At 46.0% G+C, this 26968-nt stretch overlaps 2 protein-coding genes across 8 annotated transcripts in view; one reads left to right on the top strand and one right to left on the bottom strand.

Moving 5' to 3' along the window:
- The first annotated feature begins 11748 nt into the window (after positions 1-11748).
- On the top strand, positions 11749-20604 carry si:ch73-70k4.1 (FA core complex associated protein 20). 3 transcript variants are annotated; one of them, XM_025901795.1, is made up of 5 exons: positions 11749-11969; positions 14234-14381; positions 17590-17730; positions 18754-19277; positions 19609-19857. In XM_025901795.1, exons 1-5 carry the CDS (start codon positions 11851-11853, stop codon positions 19664-19666), a joined length of 990 nt encoding a protein of 329 aa, XP_025757580.1. In that variant the 5' UTR covers positions 11749-11850; the 3' UTR covers positions 19667-19857. The 3 variants fall into 3 exon arrangements, with proteins under 3 accessions (XP_025757580.1, XP_025757579.1, XP_013132356.1); XM_025901794.1 differs by lacking the exon at positions 19609-19857 and adding an exon at positions 19864-20604 and having other exon boundaries at positions 11754-11969; XM_013276902.3 differs by lacking the exons at positions 17590-17730; positions 19609-19857 and adding an exon at positions 19864-20377 and having other exon boundaries at positions 11761-11969.
- A 983-nt stretch (positions 20605-21587) lies between these two features.
- The window catches only part of prkcz (protein kinase C, zeta), a 130827-nt gene continuing 125446 nt past the window's right edge, over positions 21588-26968 (bottom strand). For all 5 annotated transcript variants that reach the window (XM_019349790.2, XM_005458774.4, XM_005458772.4 and 2 more), the window contains one exon: positions 21588-23950. In XM_019349790.2, coding sequence (XP_019205335.1) covers positions 23863-23950 — 88 coding nt within the window. In that variant the 3' untranslated portion in view covers positions 21588-23862. The remainder of the gene's footprint in view (positions 23951-26968) is intronic.

Genomic DNA, 26968 nt, shown 5'->3' with positions numbered 1-26968 from the left:
GTCGCCTAATATATCAGATCTGTGAATACCACTCATATAAATAGACAGAGGCTTTGTTTTCTCTGAACTTTGCTATAACAAGTGAAGAGGAGAAAAATAAATGGCTGATTCAAACATACAAGCTCAACCTCAGGGGGTCCGAGTCGAAGTTCAACTCCAGTACGAGTTTGCTGTTCCTGTGGCGTCCCCTAGCCACACAGTGTTGTAACTGCAACGTTATGGCAGGATCGGGGGTCAAGGATCTCCCACTGCTGACCACAAACAAGTCTGACGGGCAACTCTTGAGTTTGCATTTGTGAATGTCGAAACATGATTAAATATTTCTACTGCAGCATTTTATCATTTAGTCACCAAAAACTCTATAGGACTGAATTTATTTATTCATTAATTAGTTACTAATCATACTAATAGAAAAGTATCTTTATCCCACCTGTAACAATAAAAGAACATATTTAAATCACAGTAGTTCTCAGTATTTGTAGAACTGCAGAGTAACTACTCAGTTATATGAACCCCAAAGAGTTTGTGGTTCTGACTATCAGTGCGCTGTCTGCAGCAAGACAGAACATGAGATTTATGACTGAACAGTAGTACAATCTGTGCTCTTTGACTGTATGTGTTACACACAGCCCCAACAGTGACTGATTACTGATTACGTGTAAAGTTTTTAAATAACCTTTATACAGTGTGCAGCCAGTGGTCCCTGAGGTGTTGGAGGCACAGGTCTGGGCTCCAGCCCTGTCGTGGCAGCATGACACCATCCTCTCAGCCAGCATACAGCTGTGGCACCTATACTGGCACACTGTGTTTACTGGCTGTGTGTGGATTTTGTCTTCTCTCTCCCACAGTTTCAAGTGAGATACAAAGCGTGTGTTTCCTTTAGGCTTCTCATTCTATCAAGGCCAAAGCTGTTAGACAGTGCAGAGTGTGTGCCAACCCTCATTTTCAATGATTCATGTTCTTACCAAGCAGTGCTTGTCCTCCTGCCCCCCCCCCCCCCCCGCCCCCAAACATCCAGCGAGCTCATCTGTGATTATCATTTACTCATATGTGGTTAGTGAGGTAAGTTCAAATTTAGACCTTCAGTGTCACAACAGTGGGTCGCTTCTTATCAGGGTACATCACCATGGTAACTTGTGCTATACACTAGCATGCTCTGCAGTAGGTTATTTTTGACAGAGCTGAGACAGTGCTTAGAGCTAATGCTTAAAATCTTTCCTCCCAGGACTACTCCAGAAAACCCCAAAGAACGACAGCAGCTTTTCCTCACACGGGCATGGCTGCAATTCCATGTCCATGTGTTTGGAACGTAGCCATAACCAATTGCAAAGGTTTCCTCCAGAGAAAAGAGAGTCTGGACGACCAGTGGTGAGATGGAGCAGATCTGTGGTACAGTGGATATAATGTTACAGTGAATGTTCGAGTAATATGGAACCAGGTTTCAAATAATGGGGTAAGAAAAAAAACATGTTAGTGTACATTTTAAAACATACAGACACACAATCAGCTATAACAACAGACACTGGTTCCAACATGCACACATGCATGCATGCATTGTTGCAAACTATGGCCAAAAATAAAGGGGAGAAGATTAAAGAAAGCCTAACCCATAAAATCCTCCAGTCATTCCATTAGCAGCCTTGCTGCTGTGTCCTGCATCAGCTGGAGACGAGCTATGGAGACGAGCTATGGAGGACTGAGAGATGCATGTGAAAAATCAATTGCAATAAGAGAGAATTCAGCTGTGAGGATCTTCTCCTGTGGAACCAGCTTCCAGTTTGGATTGTGGAGGCAGACATGTCTCTAATTTAAGGATTAGGCTTAAAGCTGTCCTTTTTGATACAGCATACACCTCATAGACTCTGAACCATCTCTTGGTTATGTTATTAGAGTCTGAGGCTGTTGGGGGAACTTCCCACAATGAATCGAGCAATTCGGTTTCTGTTCCACTCTTTCACTCCTCACGGTTATAGCGCCATCAAAAAGTATCTGCATCCTTTGTCATTTCTTAGTTTTCTGCATATTTGTTGCATAACCAGCAGTTGGGCCACGGAAGTAGATCGCGGAGGGAAAAAGAGCAGAGACCATGCAGTCCAGTTTAATATATGAATATATTTATCTAAATTAATATTAATGGTCCTGGGTCTGTTACCCTGTGTTACTGATTCTCTTTTCTGATCCTTCCAGTTTGTGTATTATTACATAGCTTGTTTCTTAAGTTTCCTTTTCAGGTATTAAAACTTTGGTTTTATCTGTTTTGTAGGTTACATTTGTTGTTTATAGTCACCCTGTCAGTTTGTAATCTGGTTATGTTCATGGTTGTAGTTTGTTGTTATTTTTGTTTTTCCTGCCTTCCCTGTTTTTAATTAAGTCTCCATCTCTCTGTTATTGTTGCTTGTTTATTACCTTCCATATTATTTTGATAGTCACGTGTTCCTGTGCTTTGTATTCAGTTTATTTCCATGTTTCATTTCATTAGTTACAACTGTATCATGTCCAATTCCCCTGATTGCCTCATTCGTGTGTGTTAGGTCTCGGTTTGTCTCCGTCCTTTGTTGGGTCGCGCTGTTTGTTCGCTGTGGTTCTTCCTGTCTGTGTCTTCTGGTTTGAGTTTGTCGGACTTTCCATTTATCTAAATAAAGGTTTGTGTTTTTGTTTTTTTAACTCTGCAAACCAGTCTGTATCTGGGTCCACATCTGCACTCTACATCAAATCAAATCAAATCACTTTTATTGTCATGTCACATGTGCAGGTACACTGGTACAGTACATGCGAGTGAAATTCTTGTGTGCGAGCTTCTCAAGCAACAGAGTTGTGCAAAAATACAATAACGTAAAACAAGCAAAAATATAAGAATGGCTAAATCTGAAAGTAATAAATATATGTACAATAAGAGTATATGCATTATTGGATGTGTATACTAAATATGTTTTTCTACGTGTGTGTGTGTGTGTGTGTGTGTGTGTGTGTGTGTGTGTGTGTGTGTGTGTGTGTGTGTGTGTGTGAGTGAGTGAGTGTGTATATACATATTTTACAAATGAAATAGAGTAAACAATAAAATAAGATATATAAAATGTACAGAGGTTGGTATGTGCAAAACAGTGGCATTAATGTACAGTGTGGAGTGCATAATGTTGAAGTTCCAGTAGTGAAGGTGAGGTGTCTATGACGTGTTCAGCAGTCTGATGGCCTGGTGGAAAAAGCTGTCTCTCAGTCTGCTGGTACAGGACCGGATGCTGCAGAACCTCCTTCCTGATGGAAGTAGTCTGAAGAGTTTATGGCTGGGGTGACTGGAGTCCTTGATGATCCTCCCTGCTTTCCTCAGGCACCGCTTCCTGTAGATGTCCTGGAGGGAGGGAAGCTCACCTCCAATTATCCGTTCAGAGCACCGCACCACTCTCTGGAGAGCTTTGCGGTTGTAAGCGGTGCTGTTGCCATTCCAGGTGGTGATGCATCCAGTGAGGATGCTCTCAATGGCACAGCGATAGAAGGTCCTGAGGATGCGGGGGCTCATGCCAAATCTTTTCAGTCTCCTGAGAAAGAAGAGGCGCTGCTGCGCCTTCTTCACTGTTTTGTTTATGTGTACTGACCATGATACATACATGATACCACATCACTGGAGATGTTGCAACATCCATCAACCTCACAGCCCACTTTTTCCTCAAGGCCACAAGACACTTAAAACACATCCACTTGAGGCAGGCAATCCAGTCTTTCCTAGCGATGAACCCTAGTTTGAAATGTAGTAGTGACTCTGCCCCTATGGAACCTGAGGTTCGCTGCCCAGTGAAGCCAACAGGACCACATCATCTACTAAACGCAAGCCCAATACCCAGAACTGGATATTCTGTTAGCTAAGCCAAGAACTTGTATTCATATGATAAATCACAGACACTAGGCTGGCTCAGTGGCAACAAATCTAACTCATTGCTGGCAATGTGAACCAAGCCCTCACTAAGCACTCCCAAAGGATCCCCATAAGAGAGTCTGATGGATGCAGTGATACGCTTCTTCAAGTCCTTAAGTACTTGGGCAAACTCTCACATGAGATCCCCCCAACAAGAAGTATCCCTAGATGTGGAACAGCTAACCCAAAGACTCCAGTGAGGACACATCCTGATGCAACTGGTTCTTGAGTCATCAGCATAAATAACAATCTGGAGGTGCAGGTAAGCAACTCTTCCTCACATTCACCAGGGGGAAAGCATGTACGCAGCACACTATTGATCAAACATACTAACAGTGTCTTTTTAGACAGAAATGTTCATAGTGTACACTCTGCACTGTCCCTGGGGCTGTCACGGCGAGTGAGAGGGGCCGTGTGGAAATTAAAGGAGGATCCAAACGCAGGCACTTGTACCGGTGAGAGGGTGGTTTATTAAACACAAAGGAAATGGACAAACAGCAAACGGAGAACTGAACTATACTGGGTAAACTAAACTACGGAGCCTGAACAAGAGCACAAACCTGAACACGAATAGCAGGAGACGGAATGATGGAAGACGGCAGGGAAACACACAGAATGAAACAGGGTGGATACGCAGACGGACCAGCAACAACAATGACTAAAGACGTGACTTAAATACACACAGAGAAACACAGGGAGATTACACACAGGTGGTGGACACAGCTGGGAGTAATTAACAAGACGAGACAGAGGTAAAACTGAACACACTCACATGAGACGCAGACCTTCACAATAAAACAGGAAACAAGAACACTACACAAAGACGCAGACCCGACACTGAGAGACACATGGAAAATGACACATGGAACCTGAACTAAACTAAACGTGAGATACAACTAAGAACCATTCCTTAAACACAAATAAACAGAAACATGAAACTAATAGACATCATAATCATCACCACAACAAGAGAACAATAAAACAATCCCAGATGCAAAATAAACCAAAGCATAATAAACTCAAAATACTGGGTCCAACGGACCCAGAACCGTGACAGTACCCCCCTCTAAGGGCTGGCTCCCGACAGCCCTAAACGAAAAACCACAACAAAGCACCAGACCAGGGCGGGTGGAGGGGGTCAAGGACGGAGGGAAAGAAACCAAACAAAAAACAAGGAGCAAGACAGTTCAAAAACACAAGAAAACAGTCCCAAAGCACAGGAAAATACAAAAACCAAAGCTCAACAAGAGTCCATAAACAGTTCAGGAGGTCGACCCGGGGGTCGGCCACACAGGAGCCAAAACAGGTCAGGGGGCCGGCCGTGCGGACGGCAATGGCGGCGACGGGAAAACAGTTCCGGGGGCCGACCGTGCACACGGCAATGGCGGCGGTGCAGGCAAACCCTTCAGGAGGCCGGCCACTTGGAAGGCAGTGGCGGCCACGGGCAAACAGTTCCGGAGGCCGACCGTGCACACGGCAACGGCGGCCACTGAGCAGATCCGGAGGTCGGCTGCAATGCCAGCAGCGGCGACGATCTCCCTCCGGAGGCCGACCTCGACGGCCATGACGCCAACTTAGAGGCCTGGAAAACGGCCGGCAGAGGGGAGGCGGAACAGGACGAGCTGGGTCCCATGACGGTGTAGCAACCGCAGGACCAGACGAGGCAGGGCCAGACGTGGACAAGTCAGGACCAGACGAAGCCGGACCTGGCGAGGACGAAGGCGTGGACGAAGCCGGGCCAGGCGTGGACGAAGGCGTGGACGAAGCCGGGCCAGGCGTGGACGAAGGCGTGGACGAAGCCGGACCTGGCGAGGACGAAGGCGTGGACGAAGCCGACGAGGCAGGACCAGGCGACGGCGGAGCGGCTGCGGAACCTGACGGCAGCGAGACGGCTGCGGAACCTGACGGCAGCGAGACGGCTGCGGAACCTGACGGCAGCGAGACGGCTGCGGAACCTGACGGCAGCGAGACGGCTGCAGGCGATGATGCTGCAGGCGTGGATGAAGACACGGGGGCCGGACCTGACGGCAGCGGGACGGCTGCGGAACCTGACGGCAGCGGGACGGCTGCGGAACCTGACGGCAGCGGGACGGCTGCGGAACCTGACGGCAGCGGGACGGCTGCAGGCGTGGATGAAGCTGCGGCTGCGGATGAAGCTGCGGCTGCAGGCGGAGATGATGAAGCTGCGGCTGCAGGCGGAGATGATGAAGCTGCGGCTGCAGGCGGAGATGATGAAGCTGCGGCTGCAGGCGGAGATGATGATGCTGCGGCTGCAGGCGGAGATGATGATGCTGCGGCTGCAGGCGGAGATGATGATGCTGCAGGCGGAGATGTAGATGTCGCGGGGGATGATTTAGCCGGTGATGGCTGAACAGCCCTCCCCGGACCGCCAGCAGACGAGAGGATGTGCTGTCTGGGTCCTCCAGGACCCTCAGCTAACGAGGTGTGGTGCTGGACGGGCTCCTCGGACCCACCAGCTGACGACACAGGAGGCTGGACGGGCCCCTCGGACCCTCCAGCAGACGACACAGGAGGCTGAACGGGCCCCTCGGACCCTCCAGCAGACGACACAGGAGGCTGAACGGGCCCCTCGGACCCTCCAGCGGAGACAGGAGGCTGAACGGGCCCCTCGGACCCTCCAGCAGACGTGGCATAAGGCTGGACGGGCTCCTCGGGCCCTCCAGCTGACGACACTTGAGGCTGGCTGGGTTCACCTGAACCCCCAGCAGACGACACTTGATGCTGGCTGGGTTCCTCCGAACCCCCAGCCGACGAGGCAGGATGCTGTCTGGGTTCACCTGAACCCCCAGCAGACGGAACTTGAAGCTGGCTGGGCTCTCCCGAACCCCCAGCTGACGACACTTGAAGCTGGCTGGGCTCCTCCGAACCCCCAGCTGACGAGGCAGGATGCTGTCTGGGTTCACCTGAACCCCCAGCAGACGGAACTTGAAGCTGGCTGGGCTCTCCCGAACCCCCAGCAGACGAAACTTGAAGCTGGCTGGGCTCTCCCGAACCCCCAGCAGACGAAACTTGAAGCTGGCTGGGCTCTCCCGAACCCCCAGCAGACGAAACTTGAGGCTGGACGGGCTCCTCAGGCCCTCCAGCCGACGAGGCAGGATGCTGGCTGGGTTCTCCCAAACCCCCAGCTAACGAAACTTGAGGCTGGACGAGCGACTCGGGCCCTCCAGCGGAAACAGACACTGAGGCAGCAGGTACGCAGACCTCTGCCGGTGTGGACACTGGCTGGAACTGAGCAGCACAGTGGCTAGACTCAGGCAGCAACAGTGGGATGCAGTCCTCAGAGGGCTGAAAGTGTTCCCCAATACACTCAGCAGAGGACGGAGGCGGACGGGTGAAATCACTTGAGCTCTCAGGGGGCGCTGAGAGCCGAGACTGCTCTGGTGAGTTCCCCAGTGAAACTGCTGGCGCTGGCGTCTTGACCTCTAGGGGTCCAGAGTCAGCTGGTGAGTGACACCCAGCCTCTGGGGAGGCCCTAGAGGGAGCAACTGTCTCTGAGGTGACCAGCTTAAGAGAACCAGCAGATGTCGTGGTGAAGTGTGTTCCCTGCTCGTAACGAGACGGTGAGGATGGTGACTGAATGAGTGAGTGAGCAGACAGATGAACAAGTGGCAGCTGAGCTATAGGCAGCGGAGCGACTACAGACTGACCTACAGGTAGCGGAGACGACTGTAGTGAAGGCGTAATAGGTGGTGGAGAGGCCAACAGAACTGAGGGCAGCTGGCCTGCTGACTGAACTGAGGGCAGCTGGCCTGCTGACTGAACTGAGGGCAGCTGGCCTGCTGACTGAACTGAGGGCAGCTGGCCTGCTGACTGAACTGAGGGCAGCTGGCCTGCTGACTGAACTGAGGGCAGCTGGCCTGCTGACTGAACTGCTAACTGTACTGCTAACTGTGTTACAGACCCCACATTGAATTGTGGTGAAGGTGTGGATGGGGGAATATGGTCAGGAAGCTCTGTTTCAGTGAGGTCTACAGCTTCCCCTGAATTGACCAGTGCAGATGAAAAAGAGTCCCAAACATTTTCATTCTCTAAACTCATAATGCTAAACTCAGTAACTCCAGGCTCAGAAACAGTGTGAACACAGTCATTAACTCTGAACGTAGGCTCAGAAAAGGAAGTCTGAAGCGCAATGGCCATGGGTGAGACAGAAAAATCATTGTTAGCGTCAGAAGGCACACAAAAAATAGCGCCAGAAAACACAGTCACTGAATCTGACGCAGCAGGAAAAGTGTCCCTTTCACTCACCACAGCCGGCTGCTCTGTCATTCTGAACTCCGGCTGTGGGGTGCCGCGCCGGCGGCGTGAACGTCGCTTCCTCCGTGGAGACGGCTCCGACGGGCCGGGTAACTCCTCATCCGGCGGTACGGACGGCACGTCCTCCGTTGAAGCGAGCGGGTGAGCAGTGGCGGCGGGGGGTGAAGGTGTAGTTCATGGAGAATGAAGTTTTGTATGAGCGGGTGGAGTGAGTCCAATAGCCAGGGATAATCGGACAAAAGCTGTCGTAGCCTGACTTCCAGAACGTAAAGAAACGCTTCACCCTCATGCTCAAGCCACAGGTTGATTATTTTGGTAGCTGAGTCCGTTATGAGCTCTCGAAGCTCCGAGGGTGGGGTGAATGCCGCTGGATCCATATCTGGCTGGTCCGTACTGTCACGGCGAGTGAGAGGGGCCGTGTGGAAATTAAAGGAGGATCCAAACGCAGGCACTTGTACCGGTGAGAGGGTGGTTTATTAAACACAAAGGAAATGGACAAACAGCAAACGGAGAACTGAACTATACTGGGTAAACTAAACTACGGAGCCTGAACAAGAGCACAAACCTGAACACGAATAGCAGGAGACGGAATGATGGAAGACGGCAGGGAAACACACAGAATGAAACAGGGTGGATACGCAGACGGACCAGCAACAACAATGACTAAAGACGTGACTTAAATACACACAGAGAAACACAGGGAGATTACACACAGGTGGTGGACACAGCTGGGAGTAATTAACAAGACGAGACAGAGGTAAAACTGAACACACTCACATGAGACGCAGACCTTCACAATAAAACAGGAAACAAGAACACTACACAAAGACGCAGACCCGACACTGAGAGACACATGGAAAATGACACATGGAACCTGAACTAAACTAAACGTGAGATACAACTAAGAACCATTCCTTAAACACAAATAAACAGAAACATGAAACTAATAGACATCATAATCATCACCACAACAAGAGAACAATAAAACAATCCCAGATGCAAAATAAACCAAAGCATAATAAACTCAAAATACTGGGTCCAACGGACCCAGAACCGTGACAGGGGCTGCCTCTTAGCAGTCTTCCGGAAGTTGGCAGATTGAGTTTTTTTGTTAAACTGTGAATCCAAAGCTGCTGTTGTGAAGTCCCAGGGGAAAAAAAGAGTGAGCTGCAAATGAGGATAACAGAGGAATTGTTACAATTGGCTACAATCTATCAGAACCTGTGAATAGTTAGTTGTGGAGTGATGTTTTCATCACTCCATAGGAAACCTGCTGGTGGTGTACCTTTCCAAACCAGTGGTGCTGCTGCTGAGGCTTCCTCATCGTCTCTATGGAAGCCGAGCACAACACAGCATCATGTGTGAGGAGTGACATAATGTTTCTTTCCAGGCGCCGGGTTACTTCTTCTCAGAGAAGCACTATGTACCACAGTCCTGGCCCACAGCCCTGCTTTGTGTGTTCCCCCTCTGTGGCCGAGGTAGAAAAAAACCCATCGTGAAGTCCTTCTGCAATACTCATCTTATGAGGAACCAGTTCAAAAAAAGCTCTCATCTTATTTTAAAGTAGCAAGTTTTCACATAGTTCTGTTTTCCATTATTTTGAATAATGCTGTCTTCTTTCCTTTCTTTGCTTTTCCTTTCATTCAGTCCAGCTTTGCCTCGTCTTTTTCCATTGCATAATTGTAGCCGCTCTCCGTTGGTCCCTGTCCTCTGGCCAAAAGCATAAAAGGCTCAGAAAGTCCCACCACTTCAAGTTTCCACTTTATGTGTGTCCTAGCAAAGGAACAAAGTCTCATGATTACAGTAACATTTCTTATGATGTAATTTTGCACTGAATGAATCCTTGAGCAAGACTGACATAATATTGTTAGTGTATTAAGTGTGACAGTTGGTGATTAGGTCATGCATTCAAAGGCTGCTTTTCCATTAGATTGATGCTTTAAGTCACATCAGGTCATAATCAGATCACACAGTTTGCCTGGATTGTGGGTTACATGATAAAATACAGCTTGCAAACATTTTGTGAAATGAGGATTTTCCTTCCTAAGCTCTGCTGTTTAAGCTTTTTTTTTTCCAATATCAGTTCAAAAACAAACAAAGTGTAGCACAGAGCTGGGCATGTCCTTACTATGACGAAACAACAGCCACCTCTGGACACAACAGTGCAAAAACAGGATGAGTGTAAACAGGTGAGGTATGAAGCCATTTAGGGGGCCGACCAATGTTCTGGGCTTCCTTCACTGCTTGCCTTCTGCGTCCTGACTGTATGCCCATGAAGTGAAGACATAGAATAGGTTATTATAGGCTCACATAATCTGAATGGTTCATTTTTTTCAAGCTGTAAAAATCCAAAGATCACTTTGATTTTTATGAATTTCACTTGTTGTTTTCAGTGTTTGTTTTTAATAAACAGGTTAACAGAGCTGACCTTCTGCTAGCTTCATTAAGGACAAAAATTCCAACTGACCCGCGTGGATCTGCTCCTGTTGGTTTATTGACAAATACCTTAAAGACTATTATATCTTAAAGAACTCACTGTGTCTTACAGTCACAATAGAGCACTTTTTCATGAGGCCACCACACACCAGCCTATGTGAAGTTCAGTACCCACCAGGAACAAACCCAACCTGCTGCAGTAAAGCTTGCAGCCCAAGTTCTCTCTCTGGTTTACAGGGACTAAAGAGCACACAACAATGGTCCAGATATCCCCCTCTTCCCAACTGGTTAAAGCCTTCTCCATGTAAACAATGAAATGGATTGACTCTCCTCTTCAGTACCCTGCCATTAACCTTACCAGAGTAATGTGAGCACCCCCTTATGAAAGATGGGAACTTGCATTTCAGCCTATCCAACAGCCCTGCCAACAAGCAGGTGTTTAACCACCTCAGTGAGCTCGCCCCTGATTCATGGACTTTTTCTTTTCTAAAACAGAACATCATAACACAAAAAGGCATGAAAGTGGAAATGCTGGTTCAAAAGACCCAGAACCATGACAGCTCCCGTGTTTCTGCACACATCCCTGTCTCCACAGTTAGAATGATGTATGTGAGGATGTGGATAACTTTCCATAAGGTGCGTGAAGGTGCTGCAGAAGCCATAGAAATCAAAAAAATCTCACCTGTATATTATTCTTCTCTGGGTCTTACTGAGTCAGAGTACTTCTAAAGAACATGTCTATTACTAACTGTCTCATTACGTTTTGTAACTTTTCTTTTCTTTTCATTAATATATGTAAAAACAGTATGTTGGTCCAGTCCACTTAAAACACACATGTTCTACAAGTCCCAGCTTAGCCCAGCCCTAAATAGTTAAGACTACTTAATTTTGAGTGCTGGACTCTGAGGCCCGTGATGTAAGTGCTACAGTGTCAGTTCCCTCTCTCAGTATCTAAAGTAAAGCCAAAGTAGAACATTTTATTACTATTAATATTCATAAATCTGTGAAATCCACTAAGAAATCTTTGAAGGAGCCCTGATATCACTTGTGTATCAGTTCGTGCAGGATTTTCACGTGACTGCTTCACCGTTATCTTTGTAGAATTCTATTGGTTCGAGTTCTCGTCGGAGACGTAGCTGATTGGATGTAATCAAGTGACGTCAGGTTACGGGATAAGGAAGTCGTTGTTAGAATAGCTGGCGGGGAGCTGTGAGTTGTTGTGAAACGCAGGTATGGAAGAAAATCACTTAAAGTCCAGACTGAAGCGAAAGAAGTCAACGGTCGAAGCTTCCGGGGGAGCACCGAAGAGGAGCCCGACACCGTCCAGCTACAACCCGGCAAAGACCGGTGGGTGAGTGTGTTTGCAGCGACCTCTTTACCTTAAAGGTTGAGAAAACACAGTCTGGGCCGTTAACGGCATTTGATCTGCACGGGGGGAAGGTAACGCGTTACTCACAAGCCGAGTAACGTGACTCACTGAACACTGCTCATTAAACAGCAACAAAGGCACATCCGGTTTGTTTATGGTCGAAACGTTTCCTGCTGCTGCTGCTGCTGCTCGGAATAAATTGTCTGTAGCTACAACCCTGGCCTGTAGGAGAGTCAAACATATGATGATAATAATGATAAATATATGATATATGAAAGCCCTCTGAAGTAACCATGCACCGATCCGACTTTTTGCACTTCCGGTACCATAGCTTGGCTTTAGATATGTGTTGATGATGCTGCCAACCTGTTATCAGACTTAAATGGCAGAGCGGTATTCCTGTTACTGTAACAACAGCAGGCTCCACTGAAACCTTATTTTACTAACACTCTCAAATTAAACGGAACTAGTCAGGATCCAAGTTAACTGAATCATTTTTACTAAACAAAGAGGACAACAGAATTCCAGTCAGTAAAAAGATCTACTTTTGTTTGATTTTTACAGTAAATGTGAATTTCTCCTTCTGTGTTAAATCAAAGTTTTTCATAACCACAGAGCTTAAACTCTGGTGATGTGCACCTCCCTGCACCTGAATTAGATTCAGTACTGTACGTAAAGACCCCCCTATGTTAGAGAGAAAACCCCAGCAGTCCCCTCTGAGCAAGCACTGGGCCCTTATGGGGAGGAAGCGTCTGTCTTTTAATGGGAAGAAACCACAGCAAGGTTCGCAGGGAGGGGCATGTGTCAGGGGTTGGGGGACAAGGACAAAACACAAACAAGAGAAGACAGAATTTATTGACATACAGCAGTGAACGCTCAGCACCCTGAGCCCTGCAGCAGGAGTAAGGCTGGCTCAGGGTCACGTATGAGCTGCAAGCTTTATCCAAAGAAAGAAAGTTTAAGTGTAATCCTAAAAGTAGAGAGGCTCTGAGTCCTGAATGCAAACTGGGAGCACCTCGATAACCGAAGGCTCTGCTCCCCGATCTACTTTTAGAAACTCTAGCTGCAGGCTGAGAGGATTTTACATTACATTCAGAATTTAACAGGAAACCCAGTGTGGGAAAAATCGTCTGTTTTTCTAGCCCCTGTTTCTGCGTCTAATGTAGCATTATTCTCAGACAGGATATTTCTCATTTCACAAAGATGATGGATATCAGCCCTGTGTGTTTAATGGGCCCACTGAAGCACATTTCCTGCTCAAAAACTGCTTTAGAATATGTCACAGTGTTAGTGGAGGTCATCCAGGGTATCTGCTTAGACACTGAAGCTTTCAGGGCAGAGTACAATAACAACAATAATACAGTTTTACAGAAGAAAATTATAGGTGTTTAGGACATGTCTGTGGCTTCATAGACAAAGATAACTAAGTATCAGTTTGTATAACATCATTGTTCACGATTCAAGAAAGAGACTGAAGGACAACAGCGACACGTTAAGTGTCCTCTCACATCCTGAAGATCCTCAATACTTCCAAAGAAGTTGTATTAAAAGGTATTTTTGCGTGGCGTGGTTGTGATGTCTATGAATGACATGTGACAGCTCGTATCCATTTAACTGCTCGAGGCTGAGACATCGGCGCGTGTTGATGTCCTCCAGGCCTCATCTCCTCGACTTCATCGTTAAACCGGACCTCTCCGCTCGATTTCACCGCTGCTGCCTTTGGGGAAAATCTTTTTCACTGAAAAAATATGACTTGCTGTCCTTGTTTATGTTTTAGTTTTGTTGAGTGGAATTCTGGTATTTTATTAGTCTGTTATTTAGCACTAATGAACCATTAGTATCTGATGTGATGGCTGGAGTTTGGTAACCAGTAAAAATTCAATATTTTTAATCAAATTTTCTTCCCTAATGGAAACAAACAAAGTAAAAAGGCACACATACAACTATTTACAAAGAAGCAATGAGGTGTATTCAATGCAGTTAATTAAAAAGCTTTGCTGTGTTATTACATCTGTGTTTCGTTTCGTTTGCACAGGCAGTGTGCACCAGATCAAAGAGCAGCTTCAGAAATAATTTGATCGACAGATTAAAAATTCCTACAGATTGATTAATAAAAGGAAAAATAACAAATGTGTGTGGAAATTCTCGAGTCAAAGTTGTGTCGTATTTGTTTTGTATGGAGCTGCATGCAAGGAGCGATGTGAGGAGGATGCAGCAGTTCACAGTGTGGATGATCTGCTTCACAGGCCGATGCTTCCTGCAGGAGCGTGGTGGAACAGACAGCAGCTGCTTGCTGTGGAGAGTCTGTGGGCATTCACACTCCAGGCTGCTCTGCCATGCCTGGAGGAGCAGCTCTGGGACCAGGTTCCTGATCTTCCACATGCATCTGCAGCGGTATGTTACTGCATTACACAGCTCCTGCAGGGAATATGATGAAGCTCCCAACAAGACACGAGCACACAAAGTGCCCAATGTTCACAGTTCACATATTCCGGGGCGTTCCTGCTGTGTACTCTGTATGACAGCGTGTCCGCAGGCTTCGTTCTGACAGGTGGAGTTTCTCTGTCAGACACAGGAGCCTGTGTGCTGTGATGCTCCTGTGCAACTTGGAGACAACAGGGAAAACATAGTGATGTTGCAAGTTCTCAGTAGGCAGTGTGGAGAAGATGGGGTGGGAATTATCCACCTCAGGGGTTGGTATCATTTCAATCTTTGTGATATTTTATTGTGATGCATTGCACATTATAGAGATGTCGCCATGAGAAAGCTTTAGTACATAACAAAACAGCCATTTGAGGTTAACGCAACATCGTCTTTGTCTTGTCCTTCGTTTGATAGTCGCCACTGTCAGAAATCCTGACTTACTGCTGTGTCACACTGCTCTGAATCAGAGTATAGCATCAGGTCATTTCAGCTTCTGTGATACTGATCTGTTCAGTTAAGTAGCAACGAGGGCGTGGCCAATCGATTTTAGTTGCTTTGGTGTTATGAAGTTAACATCAGGTGTATTCAAAGGGCAGCGATCCCAAAAAACAGGCATGGTTTCACAGGTGGAGGCCACTGACTCTGTGCAAACTAGTTATTCAATTCAATTCAATTCAATTCAATTCAATTCAATTCAATTCAATTCAATTTTATTTGTATAGCGCCAAATCACAACAAAAGTCGCCTCAAGGCGCTTCATAGGTACAGAAAAAAACCCAACAATCATATGACCCCCTATGAGCAAGCACTGTCAGTTATCACTGACAGCTATCACTGCTGGTCACCAGTGATAGCTGGACCCTATAAAAGTTGCAAGGGAAGTACAACTACTCCAGGATGTGACATCACTAAGTGCTATTGGCAGGATGTTTGTTGTGTGTCATAGCACAGTCTCCTAAGCATGGAGGAGAGATTCTAGGAGACATACAGTCTAAGAGAGATGGACAGTGCTGTAGAAGGTCTTAAACCATCAGCAGGGCTGCTCTCTGCTCCTCTGTGCAAAGAAGAACTGGATGAACACTGACGGAGTCCTATTAAATGATACCTAATAGACTACTGGTACAAATGTTTCTGAAAATGAGCTCCTATGACATTCGATTTTAAGTTTGAAGATTTTCAGGCTGCTTTTGATGAACCTATAGAGAGCTTAATTATTTCCATCAATGTGGCATTCTCCCATTCCTTACATGTTAGCGTGTCCACGTCAGTATAGATATCAGCAGGATTTTTTTTTTTTTCCCATCGAGATCTGATGTGTTTTCTTAGTGTTGCTTTCATTGTTTGAGCAGTATATTTCTGTATCCATGTCTTGACTCACTCCTAAATAAATCTCAAAGGATCCAGTACTAGATAGGATGTAAAAGAAGGCCACCATGTATGAATGTATGAACCCCAAACATGCCTCCTTGAACTTTCCCACATTTTGTCACATTACAGCCACAAACATGAATCAATTTTATTGGAATTCCAGGTGAAAGACCAACACAAAGTGGTGTACACGTGAGAAGTGGAACGAAAATCATACATGATTCCAAACATTTTTTACAAATAAATAACTGCAAAGTGGGGTGTGCGTAATTATTCAGCCCCCTGAGTCAATACTTTGTAGAACCACCTTTTGCTGCAATTCCAGCTGCCAGTCTTTTAGGGTATGTCTCTACCAGCTTTGCACATCTACAGACTGAAATCCTTGCCCATTCTTCTTTGCAAAACAGCTCCAGCTCAGTCAGATTAGATGGACAGCGTTTGTGAACAGCAGTTTTCAGATCTTGCCACAGATTCTTGATTGGATTTAGACACCAGACAGGTCAGGGATAAAGTTATTGAGAAATTTAAAGCAGGCTTAGGCTACAAAAAGATTTCCCAAGCCTTGAACATCCCACGGAGCACTGTTCAAGCCATCATTCACAAATGGAAGGAGTATGGCACAACTGTAAACCTACCAAGACAAGGCCGTCCACCTAAACTCACAGGCCGAACAAGGAGAGCGCTGATCAGAAATGCAGCCAAGAGGCCCATGGTGACTCTGGACGAGCTGCAGAGATCTACAGCTCAGGTGGGGGAATCTGTCCATAGGACAACTATTAGTCGTGCACTGCACAAAGTTGGCCTTTATGGAAGAGTGGCAAGAAGAAAGCCATTGTTAACAGAAAACCATAAGAAGTCCCGTTTGCAGTTTGCCACAAGCCATGTGGGGGACACAGCAAACATGTGGAAGAAGGTGCTCTGGTCAGATGAGACCAAAATGCAAAACGCTGTGTGTGGCGGAAAACTAACACTGCACATCACTCTGAACACACCATCCCCACTGTCAAATATGGTGGTGGCAGCATCATGCTCTGGGGGTGCTTCTCTTCAGCAGGGACAGGGAAGCTGGTCAGAGTTGATGGGAAGATGGATGGAGCCAAATACAGGGCAATCTTGGAAGAAAACCTCTTGGAGTCTGCAAAAGACTTGAGACTGGGGCGGAGGTTCACCTTCCAGCAGGACAACGACCCTAAACATAAAGCCAGGGCAACAATGGAATGGTTTAAAACAAAACATATCCATGTGTTAGAATGGCCCAGTCAAAGTCCAGATCTAAATCCAATCCAGAATCTGTGGCAAGATCTGAAAACTGCTGTTCACAAACGCTGTCCATCTAATCTGACTGAGCTGGAGCTGTTTTGCAAAGAAGAATGGGCAAGGATTTCAGTCTGTAGATGTGCAAAGCTGGTAGAGACATACCCTAAAAGACTGGCAGCTGTAACTGCAGCAAAAGGTGGTTCTACAAAGTATTGACTCAGGGGGCTGAATAATTACGCACACCCCACTTTGCAGTTATTTATTTGTAAAAAACGTTTGGAATCATGTATGATTTTCGTTCCACTTCTCACGTGTACACCACTTTGTATTGGTCTTTCACCTGGAATTCCAATAACATTGATTCATGTTTGTGGCTGTAATGTGACAAAATGTGGGAAAGTTCAAGGGGGCCGAATACTTTTGCAAGCCACTGTATTTTATCAGAAAAGACTAACAAGCTTGGTAATTATGGTGCATCCATAAACTGCATTATATTGTACTGATGTGTGTCTGTAATGTACAAATATATGTGGTAATTGGTTTAAACGAACAGGAGGGGAAGAGAGAGAGAGACAGGAAGCGAGCAGCCTTCATTGCCAAACCGGAAACGGGCAGTGATTGGTTGAAGTGTTCCATAGAGGAAGTGAATCGCGTCCTCCAGGTCACTTTGAAGGATGCTGAGGAGGTGATCAAGGTAGCTTGCTCAGCATCTGCTCCAGGCATATCTTAGGTCTACAATTGTTGCCCAGAGCTTCTATGGAAGACCTTAAAGATGACGTGATGGGAAGGTCACCAACCAGTGGAGGAGGTTTAGATTCCCAAAGAGAAGAACTCATCCAGTTTTGGGCAATATTGCTGTTGAGTGTTGAAGGGAGGATGTTTTTAAGCACTGTATTATGGAAATTGGATTTTTCCAAGAACAACTATATCAACCCCTTTATTGAGAAGGGTGGGATTCCTTGGCCCCCAAGACATCTAAAGCATTTCTGTAGTTTTTGTATGAAGTTGATTAAGGGGTGGTTCTCGTACACCAAGAGTCAGATTAAAATGCTAATTCTATTCAAATGCTCAAAAAAGGTCCAATCAGTGAAGTTAAAGGATGGATGATAGCTTATATTAAAGCTACTGTGCCCCTTCCTTCCAAAGTATAGTAACACTTGTTACCACAGGGAAACCACACCCCTGACTTTGAGAAACACCAGGCACTAAACATCCTTAATTCAGCTGTAAAGTTGGACGTAATAACATGGAGGACCTGTGGAGCTGCTCTCCAGGGTGGCCGTTAGAACAACTGTGTTTGTTTGGCACTTCTGTCTCATTTTTGAGACCTTGAGGTTGAACCTTGGTTCTAACTAGAACAAACACTGACACTATAGAATAAAGTCTTTTTTTCCCTTTTTGAAGGGGATATAGGGAAATGTAACTTCTTTTGTAGATCTAATCTTCATAATGAAACTAATCTTTGGATTTTTGATTGGTTAAAACATTCAAAATGACACATAAACAAGTAATTGTAATTTTTTTCTATAATGTTAGAGCTGCTGGCCTATTTCCATTGGTAACCTTTTGTAAATGGAGGAACATTTACATGACACACACACCTGTGTATTCATGTAATCATCCAAAGATCAACTATCCACAGCATGCTCCGCATCACTGGCTGAAGTTCCACACACCCATTGTCAGACCCTTATTCCTGTTTTCTCCTTGTTTTTAGAGACCTGCAGGACTTTGGGTGGAGGAACAGGGGTGGTGCGACCTCAGCAGTGAGGTTTCTACCTTCCCTGAACCCTCTCATCTTTCTCTGAGTACGTCACAGATCCCAGATCCTGTCGGGCTCAGCTCCTCCCTGGAGGACCCCACAGCACACACCAGTGCTGTGCCAGATCCACCTGTCAAAGGCCCGTCCTCCCACAGCATGGAGAGCTCCACTCACTCTCCTCAAACCCTCAGCAAAACACGGCGGCCGTCCCTGCACAGCTGGGAGGAGGCGCTGCCATCACCAGGATCTTCCAGAGTTGGGAAGGAGGAGGGGAGGAAAGTGACTGGACCAGTCAGTAGGAAGCTTCCAACATACTGGGTGAAGGTATCTGACAGAGTTCCTCTGCCGAATGAGATCGAAGCTAAAAAGGAAGAGGAGGTGCAGGGGTGTGGCAAAAAAGATGGAGGAGGAGGAGCAGGTGGAGGAGCAGGAGGAGGACTGCAGAGTTGTCCCATGTGTCTCCAAGTGTTCCCTGCTGGGTAAGAACTGATCGGGTGCTTTTCTTTCTTCATTCACATCAGCATAGCGACTTTTTTCCTTCGTGCGTTGTTGCTGATTTTTATTAATTTATTTTTTAATGAGTCTTTATGACATCAGCGACCAGCCAGACGGCATCCAGCTGAAGCTGGTCACCAGTTAGATGTTTGCAGTGTGTGTAGCTCTTGTTAGTTCAATGGATAACTACAAGTAAACAAACTAGTTTAAGTTTTAGAGGTTTAAAAGTGACACCATCACAAAGCTGACTGCCCAGCCTCCAAAGGATCAACATTATCTTACAGCAGAACTTCCATATATGTTTTTATTCTGCAGGTCTTGCATAGCATCATCCCGTGACCTCTGCTTTCATGTCAGAATAAACATGACATAATTACATAAATATAAAAATGTAGTGAAGCAGAAACATTTATATGCTGTCTGAGGTGCGGTGCAGTTTCAGCACAAGGTCCAAACAAACAGTTGTCCAGATTCTGCTGCATAAGTGGTGCCAACAGATGGAGAGGTCCAGGGTTCAGTCAGGTCCAGTTCACCACGTCCAGTACAGTCCAGTTGTTCTTGGCTCTCCAGGTTCACCCAGATGGACTGCGATGGTCACCTGGCCCAGTGTCTGTCTGAAATGAATGTGGACATGACCTGGTAAGCTGAAGTGATGCCGACGGTCCGGTTGCTGCTCCAGGGTCGTATCACCCGGAGGAGGACGGTGCAGACAGCAGCCTGTGCACAGAACTCTACTGACTGAGCTGCACTGAGATGAGGAAACCAGAGTCCACCTCTTCGGTGCACGAGCACACCATGTTTTCATGGCTGATTAGTCGTACTGAGTGTTGTACACTTTACCTTAAAGCTCAGTAACAGACACTGTAACCTGTGTGTCTTCTTTTTTTCTTCTAAAAGTAACTGTAATCTTTATTAGCTTTGAGTTCAAGATGATCCGGTCGGCTTCATTCATGACGGCACTGCAGTGCACATACACCCGCTCAAGTAGAGCTGTGCTCCCATGGTCACCTACCCTGGTATAGACTCTACAGCTATCTAATGCAGTTCTACAAAGTCATGTTCTCCATTTGTATTGATGATGTGACTGCAGTGTAACACATGAGCCTGACTATTGTCATTCAGTCCTGATTCTTGCTGCCTGGATTTCCACCTGCTGTTTCTATGGTCCCAGGGAGCAGGTGCAAGCGGTGCTTTTACTGGACAAATGTACATGATGTATGATCCTTACTGCTCTTTTTGCATTGTGCATGTTTGGTAGGGAACACTTGTGTTACTCCAGAATTCACCACAATAATATAAATATGGCACTAACAGTGTGTGCAGTCTTTCATTGGTCAGGATGAGCCTTGGTTTTCCCAAAATCCCGACGGTGTTTGCCATCTCGTTACACACCTGTTTGTTATGTGGTTTCCATATAGGAAAGACCCTTTCAGTGGATACCTTATCAACATCTAGTTCCACATTTATATACATTTCTCAATTTAATTTACAAACATAAATTTGGTTTGGGATAAATTCAAAGAGAACTTATCTTGATCAAACCAACATTTACGTTTATCAGTTTTACTCACAACCTCCAAGAACGGCTGTATCATCTGCAACACAACAAACCTCAGTATGTCTGTCACTCTACACATGTCATTGAAATACACAGGAAACAGTCTGGGACCCAATACTGAACCTTGTGGGACACCACAGCTAATGTTCAAGCAGACAGATGTTGACTAACCTCTCACACCGTGTCTTTCCATTTTTGTAACAATATTTCGTGGTCAGTAAATATCCGCACTACAAATGTTTTATTATCTGTATATTCAGTTTGAAAATCCTGATGGAGAATGTGCTCAAGCACACTTGGGTTATGTAATAGGACAATGGCTAATATGGCCTAATAAAAGTCCAGATTTAAACCAAATTAAGGTTCTCTTTGGTCGTTCAGGCCCAAAAACCTTGATTGTGGCTGAATAAAACAATTCTGCAAAGACAAGTGGGCCAAAATGTTCACAAATGATTGAAGTTCCTGCTGCCAACGGTGGCACAACCAGTTATTAGGTTTGGGGGTAATTACCTTTTCACAAAAGGCAGGTTTGCATAACTTTACTCTTAATAAATAATATAATACTCAGGTTATGTAATATTAAATTATTTGTTTGATAAAGGGGGGACTGTGTGCTTCTTCCCCTCTGCATGAACAGAGCTTTGTTCACTCGCATGCAAATCTGTAGCATCTGCACAGATCTTCCTGCTGTCGTCGGCATAAATAAAGGACGTCAGTGAGAGAAAAAAGGACTCCGTTCACAGAAAACCAGTTTGATTTTTAATAATTACACATATTTACAAAGATGCGATGAAGCTAAATGAAGCAGATCTGACCAGCATTATGTAAAAGCAGAACTGTAGTTCAATAATCCTTCATGGGGTTTGAGCGGCCTTCATGTTCTGTAAGGTGGATTCAAGAGCTTCCAGTTTATCAATTGGTCCCTTAAGGGGAAAAAAGCATCACTAATGTATCACCTGTGTGCAGGTAATGAAATACAGCCTGTGAGATGGAGTGTCGGGGTTGGAGGAGGAGGATGCTTCTTTAGATTAGAGGTGTGTATTTTCATTGTGACTAGAACTTCATTACGCCGTCTCCCTGCCTGTACAGGGCCTGCAGCTAATTGAGGCCCTGTGACTGATCAGCTAATTTATCCTATTATGAGGTTATTAAATTAGCATGGGTCAGGTTTCATCAGAAACAGCCAATTGAGAGCTTCTCCTCCCTCAGAAGAACGTGTGCAGATACACACAGCTTGCATCAGAAGCACTGAGTTCTGTTGGAGACATGAATGTGTGCTCACTGATGCTTCAGGTAGGTACTGATATGTTGCTTGCTGTGTATAAAAGGAGGCAGTATACAGAGTTAAAGTGTCCTGAAAACTTCATTATATAGTAAAGAAAAACTCATGGCTTCGTACTGGTTTTATAGCTGTTGTGCACCAGCAGCTGCATGGTGGAGGGCATGAATTATAATAGTGACCTAATCCTCCAACCCCTCACTAACACTCACCCAGAACGTTCCAGCGGAGACTGGGAATGACCCACTTTTCTTTCTTTAGCGCCCCAGCAGTTGTCTCAGGGCACTTTTTTACAGTATCTCTAGTATTGTAGGCATAGTCCTCAACACTCAGATGATCCTCTATGAACGGTGCTTGGCAACAGTAGGGAGGACGAACGCCCTTTTAATGGGAACAGACCTCAGAACCAGGCTCAGGGAGGGGAGGCCTTTGCTCAGACTGACTGGGCGTCGAGAAAGTAACACATCTGGAATTTAACCCAAAAAAGCTTTTTTCCCCCACACAGGGAAGACCCACTAACATCTGTGAACACCACGGAAAAGCTCCTATGGCTTTTCTGCTGTTCTCCAATTTCATTTGGACTTGCAAACAGATTTTCAGCTGTCGTTGCAGCAGGTCTCAGTGTAGACACACACAGTGAGCCCAAAAAGGAACGGGTGACCTGTTTCCCCCAGCAGGTCACATAGATGGTCACGCAGCAGCACCTGGTGAGGAGGAACCCAAAGCTGCTTTACTGTGGAAGCTGAAGCCAACGTCTGACAGCAGGCATGGACCAAGTCTGTCTGCTGCTCCTCACCTATGTGACGATAACGTGGGCCTTTACTGGGAAACATTACAATTACACATGTGTAATGAAAGAGGTCAGGTCTCCTCCCAGCTGCTCGTGTCAATCTACACATTCACAGGAAATGTTGATTATTTGAACGATTGGTTAAAAATAAGAAGGTTTGTTTGTGTGTGGGGACTGAGGCAGCTTAGCGAGCTCCGTACGCTGGACGAGAGCTTGGACATACCCTGGCAGAGTTTCAGCTGCGTTACCTGCTGCAGCCGTAACAGGTGAACAGATAGAGCTGCAGTCAGAGACACGGGAAATCATTTGATCTTTGAGGCACTTCTTAAATAAAAAGTTGTCACCCCCTTGCTTGTGAAAACAACAGAACACAAAGAAAGGTTTGTGGTTATGGAGGAACATGTGCCGCTTGCATCAATAAAAAGGCATCATCAATTTTGGATTCACTAGCTACATTATAATACACAATAACAACATTTTCTCCTTTGTCATTGTACATTCTTGTGTGTGTGAGGCGTGGCCCCCCTACCAAGATAGAAAAAAAGAAGAATAAAAAATTGCACGTAAAATTATTTAAAGTTGTTCCGCAGAGCCGTCGTATTCATCCAGGGCGTGAGATGGGCTGAAACGTGTTGGTGGTGGCAGGCACAGAATGAAACGCTCACACAGCCAGTCCTGCTCTGACACCAGGATGGACTGACAGGGACAACAGGACCGAACAAAGAGAAGGAGAAGACAACATAAAGTCAGGGAATGTTCCTGTAGTCCGGCTCCCCAGGGAAAAACTCTCCCTCCTCCCGTTTGCCTTGTGGACAGGTCCAGGGGAAACTTCCTCCTTGTTGTCCTCACTGCTCCGTGTCGCCCTTCTGAGTTGAGTTGGCTTGCAAGTTTGTTTGTTTCTGTTTTTGAACAGCAGCTCGGAGGAGGACGCTGGTTTCTCCTTCATACAGACTCTTCTGTGGCTAGCAGCAGGGGGTTGATATATTCAAATCCCTCAAACTCGGACTGGTCTATTCTCTTGATGACATCCCTAAGGAGAGAAGGATGGAAAGAACAATTAGATGACTTGTTTCATCACAGAGCTACTGACAGTAAACCAGGTTTGCTCCTGGTGTCTCTCAGGTGAGCGTACCACATCTTTTTCCAGGTTTGGAATCTGAAGGAAGTAAAATGATGTTTTTGGGAGGGGTGGAGGAATGTCCATGTTGAATTGCAGACCATTGTTTAGACCATTTTCAGGCTCTGTACCCACTGAGTTATGGTTCTGTTTTCATTTTCTTGGCAATCAGTACAAGTATCAGTAGAACGTACCTACTGATACAATTACCACTAAATTTGCTTTAAGAAAGATGGTTGAAATGATATAATGTAGCAAGGTGATTGTCTCAGTAATTCAGAAAGTGTAGCTCTGCTGGGATTTTCCACACAATCATCTTTCGGGTTTCACAGAATGGTTGAGGGAAAAAAGAAAATACGAGTGAGCGGCGGTTCTCTCGGCACAAATTGTTGATGCCAGAGGTCAGAGCAGAATGCACAGACCACAGTGTATGCCCCTCCTGTCAGCTAAGAACTGGAAACTGAGGCTACAGTTCACATAAGCTTACCAACACTGGACAATAGAAGATTAGAAAAACGCTGCCTAGTCTGCTGAGTCTCCATTTCTGCTACAACGGTCGCAAACTGCTAATCAGCATAAAGCATGGATCCATTCTTTCTTGTAGCAACACTTGGTGTAATGTGGTGTGGGGGACAGTTTTTTGGCACAGCTCAGATCGGCCTGAACTAGTTTAAACTGGCTTAAACCTTTCAAATGGATTCCACAATGACCAAATTTGAAATGTGTACCATGACAACTCTGTAGCATCTGTGTGATGCTATCATGTAAATATGGACCAACAGGTCTGAGCAAAGCACAAAGAATTAGCAGAGTTGTGAGGATGAAGCGAGGTCCAAGCTCTTAATATAAAGGTTTACCTAATAAAGTGGCCTGAGCCACCTGTTGACCTTGATGCCTTAAGTTTGGCATTTGTCTGTGTGCCAGCCTGTCCTATAAGGTGAAGGCTGCAGCAGGGTGGGGAGTGTCTGGACAGAAAGTGCCCACAACAATGTAACAGAGATCTGAAACATGCCCTGCTGTTCTTACTCTGATTGGGATCATAAAGTAAATGTCATGCTGCTGAAAATGATTTTAAAGGAAAATGCTGACGTATGACATCGACACTGACATCAGGTTTGTTTTTGGAGGATTCATTAGAAAGACTGCAGGTCTGTGGAGACACAGCAGGTTTTTAAGCTTGTTTTACTCTGAAACTTTTGCATGTTTATTAGCTTCAACTGCAAACACTAACAGCAACTGGACCAGATCAAAAGTTCACATTAGGTGCTCACATATTAGCTTCAGCTAATATCTACAAAATCATGTTCTTTTGTTTGTGCCAAAAACCACCTGATGACCTTCTTTTTCTTGGTGGGTTCTCTCCAGCAGCATATCCCCCTGCTATAGTGTCAGTACTGTCAAAAATGATAGTCAACTCCAAAAAGCAGCTGCAGTGCTCTGTGGATCAGTGTGTGGATCACACTGTGGATCAGTGTGTGGATCACTCTGTGGATCACACCATGGATCACTCTGTGGATCACTTTGTGGATCACTCTGTGGATCACTTTGTGGATCACACCATGGATCAGTGTGTGGATCACTCTGTGGATCAGTGTGTGGATCACTCTGTGGATCACTCTGTGGATCAGTGTGTGGATCACACCGTGGATCAGTGTGTGGATCACTCTGTGGATCAGTGTGTGGATCACACCGTGGGTCAGTGTGTGGATCGCTCTGTGGATCAGTGTGTGGATCACTCTGTGGATCACACCGTGGGTCAGTGTGTGGATCGCTCTGTGGATCACACCGTGGGTCAGTGTGTGGATCGTTCTGTGGATCACAGCGCGGATCAGTGTGTGGATCGTTCTGTGGATCAGTGTGTGGATCACTCTGTGGATCACACCGTGGGTCAGTGTGTGGATCGCTCTGTGGATCAGTGTGTGGATCACTCTGTGGATCACACCGTGGGTCAGTGTGTGGATCACTCTGTGGATCAGTGTGTGGATCGTTCTGTGGATCACAGCGCGGATCAGTGTGTGGATCGTTCTGTGGATCAGTGTGTGGATCACTCTGTGGATCACACCGTGGGTCAGTGTGTGGATCGCTCTGTGGATCAGTGTGTGGATCACTCTGTGGATCACACCGTGGGTCAGTGTGTGGATCGCTCTGTGGATCACACCGCGGATCAGTGTGTGGATCGCTCTGTGGATCAGTGTGTGGATCGTTCTGTGGATCACAGCGCGGATCAGTGTGTGGATCGCTCTGTGGATCAGTGTGTGGATCACTCTGTGGATCACACCGCGGGTCAGTGTGTGGATCACTCTGTGGATCAGTGTGTGGATCGTTCTGTGGATCACAGCGCGGATCAGTGTGTGGATCGCTCTGTGGATCACACCGCGGATCACTCTGTGGATAACTCTGTGGATCAGTGTGTCCACGGCTCTTTCTGCACTCTCTCCTTCTCGTCTCCATCTGGTAATGCTTTCACGTTTTCCAAGTCAGCAGAAAGAACCATTTACATTGGTTGAACACACTGTTTGTTTTGGTCGTCTCCCAAACCTTCTCCACTCTCCTTTGTGTTTCCCCCTCTGTGGTCTTTCACTCTGCCTCCTTGTTCTCCCTGAAACTTGAAAACAAAAAAGCTCACTTTCTAAATCTAATGACGTTATTGTTGCTTGACCTACTCCCACAGTGCGAGTCCTTCACATGAGATCAGATGGAGAGAAAATATTTGCTTCATCAATATTCCAGTCTGCACACTCAAAGACACTATAGCGTTTCATTCACTTGTCCCGGTGCTCTCTGTGGGTGGGATCTGCAAGCAATCTGACAAAGCGGTGGCCCTTAAAGTGAGACTCCCACCCACCTGGTGGAGCAGGGAGAGGACCAGTGAACATACCTATTGTTTTAACTTCAAAGCCCCCTGCTCCGTGTCTGCAGCGAGAAAACATC

This window comes from Oreochromis niloticus, linkage group LG20 (assembly GCF_001858045.2).
Source record: "Oreochromis niloticus isolate F11D_XX linkage group LG20, O_niloticus_UMD_NMBU, whole genome shotgun sequence".
NCBI lineage: Eukaryota > Metazoa > Chordata > Actinopteri > Cichliformes > Cichlidae > Oreochromis > Oreochromis niloticus.
The sequence above is the reverse complement of the archived record's forward strand: the minus strand, read 5'-3'. Positions and strand labels throughout refer to the sequence as shown.